At 37.6% G+C, this 14,326-nt stretch overlaps 2 protein-coding genes across 3 annotated transcripts; one reads left to right on the forward strand and one right to left on the reverse strand.

Annotated features, from left to right (window-relative positions):
- Positions 1-1,769: 1,769 nt before the first annotated feature.
- Positions 1,770-7,086, reverse strand: LOC149840742 (protein-L-isoaspartate O-methyltransferase-like). 2 transcript variants are annotated; one of them, XM_090004539.1, is made up of 4 exons: positions 6,842-7,086; positions 4,226-4,493; positions 2,909-3,073; positions 1,770-2,275 (listed from the first exon to the last, which is right to left on the reverse strand). In XM_090004539.1, exons 1-4 carry the CDS (start codon positions 7,010-7,012, stop codon positions 2,025-2,027), a joined length of 855 nt encoding a protein of 284 aa, XP_089860665.1. In that variant the 5' UTR covers positions 7,013-7,086; the 3' UTR covers positions 1,770-2,024. The 2 variants fall into 2 exon arrangements, with proteins under 2 accessions (XP_089860665.1, XP_089860664.1); XM_090004538.1 differs by having other exon boundaries at positions 4,226-4,496.
- A 3,075-nt stretch (positions 7,087-10,161) lies between these two features.
- On the forward strand, positions 10,162-14,002 carry LOC149840743 (28 kDa ribonucleoprotein, chloroplastic-like). The gene is made up of 4 exons (XM_090004537.1): positions 10,162-10,770; positions 10,962-11,063; positions 13,383-13,661; positions 13,753-14,002. The coding sequence occupies exons 1-4, from the start codon at positions 10,243-10,245 to the stop codon at positions 13,816-13,818; spliced, it is 975 nt and encodes a 324-aa protein (XP_089860663.1). The 5' UTR covers positions 10,162-10,242; the 3' UTR covers positions 13,819-14,002.
- The last annotated feature ends 324 nt before the right edge of the window (positions 14,003-14,326 follow it).

Below are 14,326 nucleotides of genomic sequence, written 5' to 3' on the forward strand. Positions count from 1 at the left end.
GAGCATATTAGGCCTCATTTCTCGTTTTGTCTCATAGGTTTTAAGTGTTTTATGATAGCTAATATGAACCATTAGATGCGTTTAGCATTCTCGACTTAATGAAAATTGAGTCTTGAATAATATTTTTTTGATGAAAAAACATTTTTATGAGCCGAAAAAACTGGTACCTTCATAGCCATTGATTTTGGATCACCAGTAAAACCTGTATACAGGTCAGATTCCAACGATCCAAAAGTTGATTCCCACTAAACAAAACCTATATATCACATCTACTGTGTTAGACATGACAAAAAATACTTAACGAAAAGGGAGCCTAACGAGATCTAAAGAAAAAGGGGGCCTAAGGAACACATTACTTTATATATATATATAGAGAGAGAGAGAGTGGTGGTAGCTGCCTACCACTTTCCCAATGAGACCCGAGCATTCCACCAAAAACTCTTCAGCAGCAGTCATGACCACAGCTAAAGACCACAAGTCAGTGGACCAACGTTAAATGTCCTTTTTGCAACAAATTAGCGTGCAACTGTCATATTGGGTGCAGCCGTCATTGTTTAGCCAAGAAGGTGGTAGTCAGCTACCATCTTATATATATATATATATATATATATATATATACTACAAGAAAGTAGGTCATTATCAACCAAAAAATAGTAATGATAAATTATGATTGTCAATAACAATTTTTTCCTGATGACATATAATGTCATAGTGAAAACAACTATTGTCGATAGTATTTTATCATCACTCTTATCTCGTCGGTAATATGAATAGGAAGATGCGAAAGATGGTTGGGAAGAGATATTGTCGATGATATTATCATCTGTTTTAAATTACGACGGTAATTAATCATTTCCAAATATCTTTTATAATTACAACGATAATTAATCATCGCCAATTACCGAACGATGATCATTATCATTTATTTTAAACTATCATAGTCGACAAATATTTATTATCAGAATTAGTAATATAGCTGACGAGTTTTATCATTGGCTATGTCCAATTTTTTTATTTTGAAACGACCATAGCCGGCAATCAATTATCGTTGCTATAAGAAAAATAGTCGATGATTTTTATCGCCGGTTATATATTTTTTTTTTTTTTAAACTAACATAGTCGACGATAAATTATCATCGGTATAAGGAAAATGGCTGATGATTTTTATCATCGGCTATGGTGACATTTGCAAAAAATGATTTATACGAAGGTCATACTATATTTGCCGAAGGGCAAAAATGTTCAAAAAAAAATAAAAATCAAAGATTTTGGATATGAAAGAGTTTCGGCAAATTGGTAAGCATTTCAGACAACATGCCATTTTACAAAGATAGTATGGTTATTTTCCAAAAAATATAATCTGACAAACAAACCAAGTTAAACGCATCCATGAGGTCGGACTGAGTGGATAAAACTTGCACCTATGATTTTTCTACCTAGATTGTAGATACAATTGGCAATAGCAAATATATATCCTACATGTTTCATATTGTGTACCCTGAGGGTCTCCCCACAATCTTAGATAGGTTGTTTGATGTGCATACACACACCATACTGTCTAGGAGACCCCATAGCTTTGTAATGGTTTTAATAAATGTGTTTGAATTTTACCTCATAAATGGGTCTCTTATGTGGGCAACAAAGTATTCAGATTCTGTGGGGGAAGAAATGCAGATTGATAAATCCGGCGCTGCAGTTAAATTTACCCAAAAACACTTATTAAGGAGATTGTCATTGATATCAAATTCGTGGTGAACACCTGCACTGAATTGGTGGCTCCTTAAGAAAATCCCACTTCAGGACCCCATTTTTACAACAGATCCATATTTAAAATAAAACATTATTCATTGAGTTTACATACAAGTATCAACCCTGTTCATTATACAAGCAAGTAAAAATATGCAACAAACTATGTACAGCATTGAACCGTACAAGATTTCTGCTCGCCTTCGACTGTCCTAGCCAAAACAAAAGATGCAGAAAACAGACGGTTTTTCTTTCTGTTTCAATGTAGACCGTGTGTGTCAATAGTCCTGCAACTGAGCTGCACGACTGGTCAGTGGAACATAACTCACAGATGCTTCATTTCGGATTTTAAGAGAACCATCGAGCCGCTTATCCACAACCTTCAATTCCTGGAAGAGATTTCCCACAGGAATCACCATTCTCCCACCAGGCTTCAACTGCTCAATAAGAGGAGCTGGGATCTCCGGTGCCGATGCTCCTACATGGATGGCATCATAAGGAGCAAATTCTGGCCACCCTCGCCGACCATCTGTAAGTATAGCCATGCAATATATTCATATACAAAAGGATGTAGGAATATATAACAAATTGACGGGCCAGCCCATCACCGGATGCCTGGCCCACAGCCTGCCCTTTGGGCCCATGGGCCACACACACACACACTAACAAATCAGCCATTGCCAGATGTCCATCCCACAGCCTGGCCGTTACCATGGGCCTAATTGTACAGGGCTGGCCGGGGAGTGCACTCACATGCACACACTCAGCCTGAGTGACTATCAGGCTGGTCCATGATGGGCCAAAGATCCCGGCCTGCGGGCACCAAGTGTTTGATGCAGTGGTAAAGAATCCATGAGAGCCCCATTTGTTTCAAACGTATTTTGGTATGAAACATGGGGTTCTTTTCCAATGTTTTGGCCGACACAAACGGGCCCTAAAGATGTAAAAAGGAGCTTAACCTTAGCTGGCCCTATCTTGAGCTTAGTCAAACTTGACCAACCCAAGCCTAAGCCCGCCTTTTTTCAAGCTTGGATTGAGCTCTAACATGATGCATTATGTACCAAGCCAAGCTTGACTGGCCCAGGCTTGGCTTGGCTCATGTGTTGCTCTACTTAATTGCATTGCATGATACATGACGAGATTGTTTCAAATCAAACGATACCTCCAACATGCACAGAGAGAGCACCCTGCACCAGCAAGGTTGCAGCAGCACTTCTCTTGATGTTCTCAATGGAGATAGCCACCAGTTCAGGGATATGCTCCACACCTACAGCACGACCTTCAGATCCCACCATCATAGCAAAGCATGCAGTTAAATAACCAGTCCCTGCCAACAAATTACATTAGAATCTACAAAGTGGAACAAACAGCACCATTTACAAAATCTCAGTCCCAAGGGAGAAAATGTACAAGCTATTCTATTTTTTTATGAGGTTGTACTGGGGTGGTATTCTATAAAGATGATCATGAGCATCTTTAAATATATAGTGTCCAATTGGTTAAGCACCTTCATAGTTAGGGATAACAATATGAAGGTAATGCATTTTCTGGATAAGGCAATGACAAATTTTGATCTATTTTCGTACTGGGGTGGTATTCTATAGTCTCATGGTTAGGGATAACGACATGAAGGTAATGCACATGCAGGATAAGGCAATGACAAATTTTGATCTCTTTTCGTTTCAGTGACTTCAATTAAAAGTCTCATGATGAAATCTTAATGTAGCATCCATTGTGTAGAAATCTTAATATGTAGACATTAAGATGATTGAGCATGCCTGCTATTAAAATCAGGCAAGGACACATTTCAAACTGGTCCTTCCAATGCTTTCTCAAGTGAAAAGTTGAAGCTTTCCACAGCAATTGGCACACATACAGTTGATCTAACTCAAATATTGGATACCAATCTCCATTAGAAAAATCAACTGAACATAAATTATGGCATTAAGATTAGTAGAGAAATGTTTGTGAAGTTCACAATGGTCATAGTGTCCCAATGGAAGATCACCCATCTCTTACAACAGCAACTATTAGTGACTTCAGCAACTTTGCCAAAAAAGCAGTAGCTCACTAGGGCGCATACAGTTGACAATCTCATAAATATCCTTCAGACCAACTTTTGACAAGGACCAGTAATGGATGTAGGACAAGGATAAACACACAGTAAGCTTCATGAAGATCAATGTGAATCCATGACTTTGATGACTCCAAAACTTCATAAGGTCATACTGACTCGTAAGACTACAAATGCTCAACTCATCGTTTGCATGAACATTCATTACCTAGGACCATGCTGTGGCAAAATTCTCTGTGCACAAAATGGTTTTGTAGCACAAATAACCAGATCTAATATTACATAAAAGCAGGATGCCAACAATACAGTAGCATGCAAAAGAATGAATAAATGTAAAACAACAATGAAACAAGACACCATGACAGGAAACAAGCAAAACATGTGATGGGAATAAAAATAAAGCACCTGAACCAACATCTAAGGCATGCATTCCGGGCTGCAAATGCTGGTCCAACAATTCAAGACATGTAGCATGCATATGAGGTGCAGAAATAGTTGCATTATAACCAATTTGCATAGGACTGTCAAGATAAGGATCATTCCCAGGAGGAGCGAACAATCCTCTGTCAATAGTCTCTATTACTTCTGCTACTCTCTTTGACTTGACTACCCCATAAAACTGCAATTTTCGCACCATTTGTTTGTTCTTTTCAACATCACCACCGGCCTGGAGCTGCTAAGGAAACATAAAATAAAATATGAGGAATAAATGTACTTTCTTATCGTAGGCATTGTTGAGAACAACATAAATTATGTCCAAACCAAACCCCATAGTTCAATGGATCACCCTCAAGGTACAAAGATGAACTATCAATCTAAGATCATACTGCAGAAAGCCTGTGTTCAAGAATAAGAACAACATGATCTTGTAGATATGGCCATGCACATACAAGAATATGAAACAAAGAACCAGGATCTTGCAAATAAGAACTTCCATTTCCCTCTTTTGATCTTGCAAATGACAGAATCTGCATTTCCACAATGACAAAATCCCCCTTCTCCCAGCAGGTCAACCCACATAGAACACATATATGGAATAAGAAGCAAAACACAGTCTAGATCAGTTAATTATTTGTAGTCAGACAACTATTCAGGAAAAGGAACTTCTTGACTCACTAAACCAAATGAAATTAAAATTAAGCACGTTCATGGATATACTAAAACTCAGCAGCTTTTCTTCTTTTGTTCCAGAAGAAAATTGCTCCAGCCATGACTCAACTAAAACATCATTTGGCATTTAGGGAAATCTAACAACATAAGATTAACATGTCAATACCAACAAGATTTTGCAAATATAGCAATTTTATCATAGCAGCTTACTGGTAAATAGGAAATCATAATATATTCTGGCAACAGTACATTATGGAAGTCCAATATATTCTGGCACCAGTATATTATACATGCGAACATATAATCAGCCTACTGACCAAATTTTCAATATAACATTGGGTATTGCCATCCAGCTTTTGCATAATTTCAACCTCTTCTCTACTTCAAATTTGCATATTCAGGTGGCTAATTTAACAACTACAAGGTAGTTCTGAACTTTATACTTGATAGCTAATGGTCATAATTGAAATTTGTAAAATTAGTTAATTAGTATATTATTTTTTTCTTGTTTAACTCGCCAATGAAGGATCAAGCAATTGGGGTGGGGGTGGAATTATCTTTCATTACTAAACTCAAGAAAATTAGGATCTCTCTCTCTCTCTCTCTCTCTCTCTCTCTCTCTCTCTCTCTCTCTCTCTCTCTCTCTCTCTCTCTCTCTCGGGAACTCATTGGTGTAAAAACCCCAGGTTCCCCTTGTTCACAGAGAGTACACTCAGCTTCGGCCTCACAGCAAGGGACTGTGCACCGGTGAGTTTCAAACAAGGTTGCCAGGATAGGAAACAAAAACAGGAAACGTATTGGGAAACATAAGTGAGAAATGAGACTTTCTAAAATCCATGTGAAATGGGAAACATGATATATATATGCGTGTGTGTGCGTGTGAAAAATATTATAAGTTTTACACAAAGTTTCTTCTTTACTAATCATGTTAAAATAAATTTATCTTTTATAAAATACATGACTACATTGACTACAACTATAAAGATGGTTAGAAACGAATGAATAGTTAGCTTACTCTTACTAAAATATTAACTATTGTAAATAAAGTATTTAAATGCTACATTTTAGATACAAACAATAAATAACAAAAATGATGCCGTTACATCTGGTGCCTTCATCTCAGCACCCTCACAACCACCCTGCTGGCCACGTGGAAATGGCATTTAGATGTTGTTGAAACTGGAAATGCATTTTAAAGCTCAGTTATATATTCACTTGCTCAATTTGTTTCAGTGTGTTGAGCTTCACGTGAGTCTTGAGTAAAGTATAAACATTTGGTGCTAATTTGCTAAAGAGTCCTATATTTAAATTAGTGTTGATAACTATCATATATTGAATATGAGTTATCTAATTCATTTATTATGGATTTTCTTCTTTTCCTTTTAGATTTTCAAGGAAACATAACAGTATATTTCACTTATTTACTTCTCTGTTAGTGACCCAGCCCGTGAGGACGGGTTCAAATTCTTATTTAAGGGAAACGTCCAAAAAACATATGGGAAACGCGTTTCTTAATAAAGAGGGGTTTCCCCATATAAAGTAAGTAGGTTTCTCATGCGGTGTGAAATGAGTTTCTCACTCGATGAAAAAGGAATTTCTCATGCATTTTTAAAAGTTTCCCACAAGTTTCAAAAACCCTAGGTTTTCAATTTCGGAAACCATTTCTGGGCAAACGAGTTCTCCACATGTAAGTAGAGTTTCTGGTAACCCTGTTTTGGAACCTGTGACGTCGCTTCAGCCAGTTTGAGCAGAGGATTCGTGGGTTCTCACTCTTCATAATTGAGCGAAACAAAGGGAAAGGAAAGAATATGAACAAGGCCATCAATGAACCAAATAATCGGTGCAGTCACTAGTGAAGACACGGTAGAAAGAAACTAAAAAAAATGGAGGTAACAAGAAGCGGAGAAATACCTCCATTTTCGGGACGAAGAGGAAGGAAGGAACCGACCTCGATGAGGAAGAAGCTGCTTTCTTTGTGCAAAACCAAAAGGAGGAGGATGGTGGAGAAGCAGAGGGTGAGAGGAAGTGCGCACCCAGACGCCGAAGAGGGCCTCCGATTCCGCATCCAACTGATGTTGGCATCACACCGACACGCCAATTTATTCCTTCTCTTTTGCTTTCCTATTTAGTATTTACTCTCTCTCTCTCTCTCTCTCTCTCTCTCTCTCTCTCTCTCTCTCTCTCTCTCTGCGTCGGTGGCTCTCACAGGCGGCACAGGAGCAAGAAGCGCTATCAACGTGCCATGGGGTTTTGTGCTCGTTATGTCGAGAGACACGTCATATATTCGGACACTCAGATACTGACACGACACGTATAAAAACTGTTATAATGTTTTGAACAATATTTTAATGATTTTGATATTTTTTTAGTAAAAATACATTTATTGTTATGTGTCAAAAAATATTTTTTATTAATTAAAAATTAAGAACTCGTGTCATCATGTCTTAATTTCTGAAAAAATTTCAAGCTTGCCAGTCAAACTCGCATCTTATGTCCTGGTGTCCACGAATCTTTGTGACTTAGATGCTGTGGTAGATTTCAGTACGGTCTCACATTTCAAGAAAATCTGGAAGGGAGCCCTCACAATATTTCAAGTATTTTTTGTTTTTCTCAAAAAAAAAAAAAACTAAAATGTCGGCATACATAAATATATATAATACATATAAAAAATATAAATAAATAATACAACAAACAAATACTTGTTTATATCACGATAACAACCAATGTTGTCTATATCGGTGCATATCGGCCGATACGTATTGTATCGGCAAAAAATCGATATGTTTTACTCAGAAAATCGGCTATTTTTAATAATATGAAAATACTTAAAATTATTTTTCTAATATTATTTTACTATTATTTTAACAGGTATCATGTTGTAATTGACAAGTAATATTTTTTAAATATGTTTTGCCGATTCAAACTGATTCAGTTGAGTATTGGTATTTGCCGAATCACCTGATGGCCACGATGCAAAAACACTCATGTTCAGCATGACCTGATCTGCTTCCTTGAAACATAGTTATGGGGGCCTTCCAACTACAGATTTCTTTTATGCTGCCCAAATCTTATATTCGTTAAATACGAAATCAAACTTTCACTGACGTTACTTTTATTATAAGACCAATACATGATGAGTATCTCTGAATGAAAGAGATGCTTAAAGATGAATTTAAAAAATTAGACACAAGCTTTATCATTTGTTTTTATGTTACTTTTTGCCTACTCCATCTTAGGCTTCCAATATGCTTCACGCCTCAAACTTTTAAGCATTTTTAAGCTCACTAATGCAAAATGAAAAAAATTGTATGAATGTTTTTTTACCCTTCCAAACCATTTTTTTAGTTTTTCTAAAAAGTTGACTTTTTGATATGGAACATTCCTCTATGAGAGGTAGTAAAGAAATGTTTCCTACCAAGAGAAATTTTATTTTTACACTCTCCACCGTCCTTCTCACCACACCCACCCACCCCATCCATCTTACCACCACCCTCTTCCTCTTTTCTCTCAATGTTTTTCTCATGCTAAACAAACAAGTGATTTTTTTTTTTTTAAATACTTCTCATATCAAAAACTCTTATAGGCGAAACTTTCTTTTCCTATGAGAGTTTTTCTCTCTTCCAAACGTGCCCTAAGTGTCAACAGGTAGGGTTTAGTTCGAACTCAAGTGAAACCAATCCCAAACTTGATTTGAGATGATGGTACTAGATTCAAACTCGGGTCCAATCAAACCCACCATAAAAAACCATACCCAAATCCTATATGAATTATATATTAACTAGACTCGAACCATACCCAATAAAATAATTATGTTTTAGTTTTTTACATTAAAAAATTATAAATTTTAGTCAAAGCTTGGGTCAGGCTCAAGTCTGATATGAAATTTTACAAACCATACCTGGCTCTATATATAAACCCACCTGAATTCTAATTGGACCTTATTTATTACTAAACCCTGACCCAATAGGATTTGGTATGGATTGGGTCCAGATCAAACCCGACTCATTGACACCCCGAAGGGTTAATAAACTCCGAACGAACCAAACAGATGTTCAAGCATGGTTTTTCTTTGTGTGAGCTTGAGCTCATGAGGCGAGCACAAGATAGTGCATTTAAAAATACCTTTTTTTTCTTTTTTTTTATGAGATTTAAAAATATTTTTTCAAAGTTAAAAATTTATAGAACGAAGGCCTTAAAGCAACTCAGCCAAGCTTGAACCGGTTTATTTACAAAATAAATAATTATTCCAAATTTATAACCAATAAGATTTGAACTTTAAACTTATTGCTTGTAAATCAACAATTCAACCATTTACACAATATGATATAAAATATATTTATTAATAATTAAGAACCTGAATGAGTCAATCCGAGTTGAATACTGAGTTGAATACTGGTTGCTCATTTTCGGCTTGTTGAGCCTTTTAACAAGTTCGGCCTAGCTTTTTAGGAGCTGAACATGAGCCAAGCTACAAGCGGCTCATCACGTTTCGTAGCCCTACTCCAACCAGGCTTTAGATCACCTACCAGTAGGGGTTTCAACTGGCCGGGTTTGACCCGCACCCGACCTGTGCCAAACCTTGTAGGGTCAGGGCTTGATGATAAAGAAAGAGGTCTGATTAGAAATTGGGTCGTTTTCAAAGGGTCCGAACAGATGGAGCCAGGTATGGTTTCTGAAATTTCATGCCAGACCCGAGTTCAAATCGAGTTCCAATTAAAACTCCTGATTTTTTCAATAAAAAAGGATAAAAAATATATTATTTTATTTGGTATAAACTGGGTCTGGTTCATGTAATCTTTATAAGACCCAAGTATGGTTTTTATTATTACAAATCCGATCAGACCTGGGTCTGAGCCCGTACGTGCATGAAATGAGCAGACTGGATTGAGTCCCCGGTATATGTACCCAAAAGATGAGATAATACGGTGGGAAAAACTATATGAACCTTTCTACCGTACTATCTATTGTACAAAGATATGGAATTGATAGAGATCAATCCACAATATGTATCTACATACATGTGAATGCAAATCCATAAATTCATTATCACACCAAAGTCAGATTCAGATTCGAACTCACCTGGGTCCAAACCAGATCCGACCCGTTGACACACGAGAACTGGTCCGGAGTCGAACCTAGGTCTGAAGAGAACAACCAACCAAGTGGGTGCCCTTTGGACTCTCTCTCTCTCTCTCATATAGGGCAATCTGCCCTCTGTTTCACTCCCCTCTTATCCTCTTCACTCCCTGCCGAAAGTCTCTCTATTCCTCTCCCTTCTCACCTCCCTTTCTCCCTTCCTAAATATTACCACCATGTCTGCAACTTCAGTCTTCAAATCCCTCTCTATGGCGGATGGGCACTTAACCTCGCTCCCCACCATCTTAACCAGCAAGAAATACAACACCCCACTTCGTGTTTTCTCCTCTTCTCTCCATTTTGCCTCTCTTAAGGTGCAGTTTTCCTTGCCCTCTTCGTTGGTTTCCTTCAAGGACAAGAAGAAACATGGAGTTAGCCTCGTTGCTAGGACCTCCGACTGGGCTCAGCAGGAGGAGGAGGAGGAGGAGGAGCAGCAGGACGGGGCCGCCCAGTTTGAGGAAGGATTCGAGTGGAGCGAAGAAGGGAAGGAGGCGGAAGCGCGGGTTTCCGACTGGGAAGGCGAGAACAAAGCCTCGAGCGGCGAATTCGGAGCGGAGTCGGGTGAGGAAGGCGGGTATGAAGAGGAGTCCTACCAGGAGCCCCCGGAAGAGGCGAAGCTCTTCGTCGGAAATTTGCCGTATGATATGGACAGCGAGCAGCTGGCCCAGCTCTTCGATAAGGCCGGGATTGTGGAGGTTGCAGAGGTAAGTGTGTTGACCAATGGTTTTCTCGCGGGCGCGCGGTTTTCTACTGAATTACAATGTATTTTGATTTCCTGATTAGTTCTTTCTTAAAAGGGACATAAATTAATGAAGATGTTGGCGTCTCCATGATCGTTTAGTTTGTACATTACCAGTTTCTGTTGGTAATTGTAGTTGTTTGTGTCATTCCATAGGTCATCTACAACAGAGAAACCGATCAGAGTCGTGGTTTCGGTTTTGTTACAATGAGCACAGTTGAAGAAGCAGAAAAAGCAGTAGAATTGCTTCACCGTTATGTAAGTTGATGGTTCATTCTTCGTTTGAACGTGGTAATTTCAGTGGAGTATATTAGAAGCTCATGTTGGGTGATTTTTTTTTAGCTATTATGAGTGTGTGTAATGTATGTTGGTCAGTGTCTTTTATGGAATGGAAATTACACATTTACATATTCCCGTTCGTTTAGATTATTTTGCAGGTATGGCACTTGTAAAAGTTTTATGTAGTTTTTTCCGAAATCTTACACTTATTGTAGTTAGGCTTCTGATTTCTATAGGGTGTAGACACGTTTCTCTATTGGGGTGTACGTTAACTTGAGTGAGCTTACAGTGACATACTTTGTAGATTATGGGGAATTGGTTTGGTAACATGAAAACTTATTTTTAAAATTTGAAGTGAACTTCAAATTGTCTTCTTTGTTCGACTTTTAGTTATTTCATCGTTAGCAATATTGTTGTGTTCATCAAAATCTTCATGGATGAAAATCGCGGCAAGATGGTTTCCCATTTCACTCTTACTACTTTTTAGCTGTATTACCTATAATATATTTTCCCTTTCAACGTAGAATCCATATTCAGCAATACCCTAGGATGGATTAAGTTAACATGGATTTATGAATGTTGGCGTTTAAAGTTTCTAGATTTTGATTTTGCTGCTTCTTATGATTTCATTTGTTTGTGTTTGGCGAGTGTGCCCTCTGTTAATGCATTTGTCTGAAATATTGTATTTCATGCCAACCATTATCTGTCACTAAAATCTTAAATTTGCTCTATATGACTGTAGTATTATCTTTTTGTTGCTTGCATTAATGGGATCATTAATCCTACTTTGCTTTACCGAATGGGTTATTAAATGCTTAATTTTTCTTATATACAAGTTCCAAGCTGAGAAATAGGGAGACCTGACTCTCCTATAACAAAGCTCTTTTTCTTAGGTAGTACTTTTCGAGTTTTATTTTGTTCTCAATTCCTGCATAGTAATTCGGAATCCTACTGTCTCAGAAGTATTTTCATAGAACTGTAAGATGACAATGTGCATTTTCAGTTTTGACTTGGAGAAACACCAAAACTTTTCCTTTAATCTTGTTACATGTTTATATTAATCTTCATTTTACTTTTTTAAACTATTAGATCTATAATTTTTACATTCTTTTTGAATTTTTACTATATAATCAATTTGTGGAACAACATTCTTCAGACACTGCAATATCATTAGATAATTGGGCAGTTTTGGTCCCCGTTTGCATGTTGAGCTCTGATGCTTCAAATTCTTTCTGTGTTACCTTGGACTATTCAATTTTCGTGTGTATCATTTATAATGATTATTCTAGGGAAACATATTTGCTAATTCAGACATGGTGATATCACTAAGCTTTTGGAATGTTCTGTCCCAACTTTGCATGTTTCACTTGCAATCTGTCACTCTTCAATTTGCAACATGAAGAATGCACATCATTCCATATTATAAGTTGTTATTTTTGCCTTTATATATGCTATATTGAAGCTCTTAGTGGGATTTCATTTCATTTTTTTATGTTCTTGTACACATTTACGTGGTGTTTGGATATACCCACTAAGCCAGAAAAATAGGATGAGTTGGGATATTCTACTTTCTATACAATACAGTGTCTGCTAGTTTCCAGACAAGAGGGTGCATCTAAAAACCCAATATTGTCAGATATTCTGACTTGGTCATCTAATGGCTAATGACAGGTATTCTGAATAGTAGACTGTAAATCAGTGGTTTTTGGTAAACAAGCATAAGCACCATATTTCCAACAAGCGGTCACTTAATCTATTTGTGCATTTAAGCAAGGTCAGATGTTGTAGAAATTTAGGTTTTTTATATGTTCTGATTTGGACAGATCTGGTGGCATTATCTTGACTGGTTAGGAAACTTGAGTTACATGGAGATTTTAAGGACCTGGTCTAAGAATGGTACCATTAGTTGATGGGATAGTTAACATCTAACGGCTTTAGAGAGTTGAATTACATTGTGTTTTCTCCAAGCATCACCTTGGATAACTTCCCTGTAACTTTCTAAGGGTTTTTTAACATTTTCTCTTTTGGTCCGTTTGAGCTTTATTTTTTCCTATTAAATCAAAGTCATAGTGTTCAACATTGCTATGATGTTGTTAGCTTCTTGGCCTTTGCCCTATCTGCTGGACCTTGTAATTGATTCTTAAAATGGTTTGGCGTGCTTAAGGAGAAGTAACTTAGCCATGTTTTATGTTGGTCCTTTTAGAGGATTTTTTTTCCTGCAAGAAAATAAGGGCCATTGAAACAATCCAACTTTGAGATTTTATATGTTTACTGTGATTTGGGTTTTGACTATAACAGGAAGTCAGTGGGAGATTCTTGACAGTTAACAAGGCATCTCCTAGAGGATCCAGGGTGGAGCGTCCTCGTGTGTTTGAACCTTCTTTCAGGGTATATGTTGGGAATCTTCCATGGCAAGCTGATGATGCACTTCTGGAACAAGTGTTTAGTGAACATGGAAAAGTTGTGGATGCAAGGGTTGTCTGTGACAGGGAGACTGGAAGGTCACGTGGGTTTGGCTTTGTCACAATGTCATCAAAGGGTGAGCTTGATGATGCGGTTGCAGCTCTTGATGGACAGGTGAACACACACTTGATGCATCCAAGAAAATTAGCAACTACCTCATCCCATCAGCACTCAGTACTGAACTAGTTTTTTTGTTGCATGACAGATTCTGGACGGGAGAGCTCTCAGAGTAAATGTTGCTGAAGAAAGGCCAAGGCGCGTCCCTGTTTGATCACAAAATACACATTTCTTTTTTTGGAAGTCCTGTAAGTCTCCATCCATCACATGGATGTTCATTAATTTTCACCTTTTTTTTTCTTTTTCTCCTTTCCCCCCTTCCCATCTTTTGATTAGTATTGTTAGTTTGCTTTAGTGATAAAGAGTTTCAGACCAGCGGTTGTCCCGCTTAAGAAGAAGTTGTTCAGTTCATTTTTCTTTCACTTGTATTTGTTATCTGCTTGTACTTTTGGTATTTCTCCAAGTGGATTGCAAGGTGATAAAGATTGATTCTAGAAGTTTTCACTGTTATAAGCTGAAATGTGAGTGATTGTCAATGGCTGTCTGCAAGAAAAATGGGAGCGCAGAGTAGAATGATATAGCTGGATGGTTGGGTCACACTATCATTAGTTCATAACCAAGGGGTCTTAGGTTCGAATGCCATGGGGGTTATGCCCCAGCTTGCCAATAAAAAAGGAGAAAGAAGAATGGGAGCTGGAAGTGAGATATCCTTTGGGATCTAG

This window comes from Nuphar pumila, chromosome 4, assembly GCF_984573655.1.
Source record: "Nuphar pumila chromosome 4, dmNupPumi1.hap1.1, whole genome shotgun sequence".
NCBI classification, from domain to species: Eukaryota; Viridiplantae; Streptophyta; class Magnoliopsida; order Nymphaeales; family Nymphaeaceae; genus Nuphar; species Nuphar pumila.

Excerpts from the sequence above, each read along its gene's own strand:
- LOC149840742 (XM_090004538.1), bottom strand. The coding sequence starts at position 7,012 with ATGCCAACATCAGTTGGATGCGGAATCGGAGGCCCTCTTCGGCGTCTG. Across the intron at positions 4,497-6,841 it reads TCTTCGTCCCGAAAATGGAG|CAGCTCCAGGCCGGTGGTGA; the intron begins GTATTTCTCCGC and ends ATGTTTCCTTAG. Across the intron at positions 2,276-2,908 it reads TCTCTCTGTGCATGTTGGAG|ATGGTCGGCGAGGGTGGCCA; the intron begins GTATCGTTTGAT and ends CTATACTTACAG.
- LOC149840743 (XM_090004537.1), top strand. The coding sequence starts at position 10,243 with ATGTCTGCAACTTCAGTCTTCAAATCCCTCTCTATGGCGGATGGGCAC. Across the intron at positions 10,771-10,961 it reads GGATTGTGGAGGTTGCAGAG|GTCATCTACAACAGAGAAAC; the intron begins GTAAGTGTGTTG and ends GTCATTCCATAG. Across the intron at positions 11,064-13,382 it reads TAGAATTGCTTCACCGTTAT|GAAGTCAGTGGGAGATTCTT; the intron begins GTAAGTTGATGG and ends TGACTATAACAG.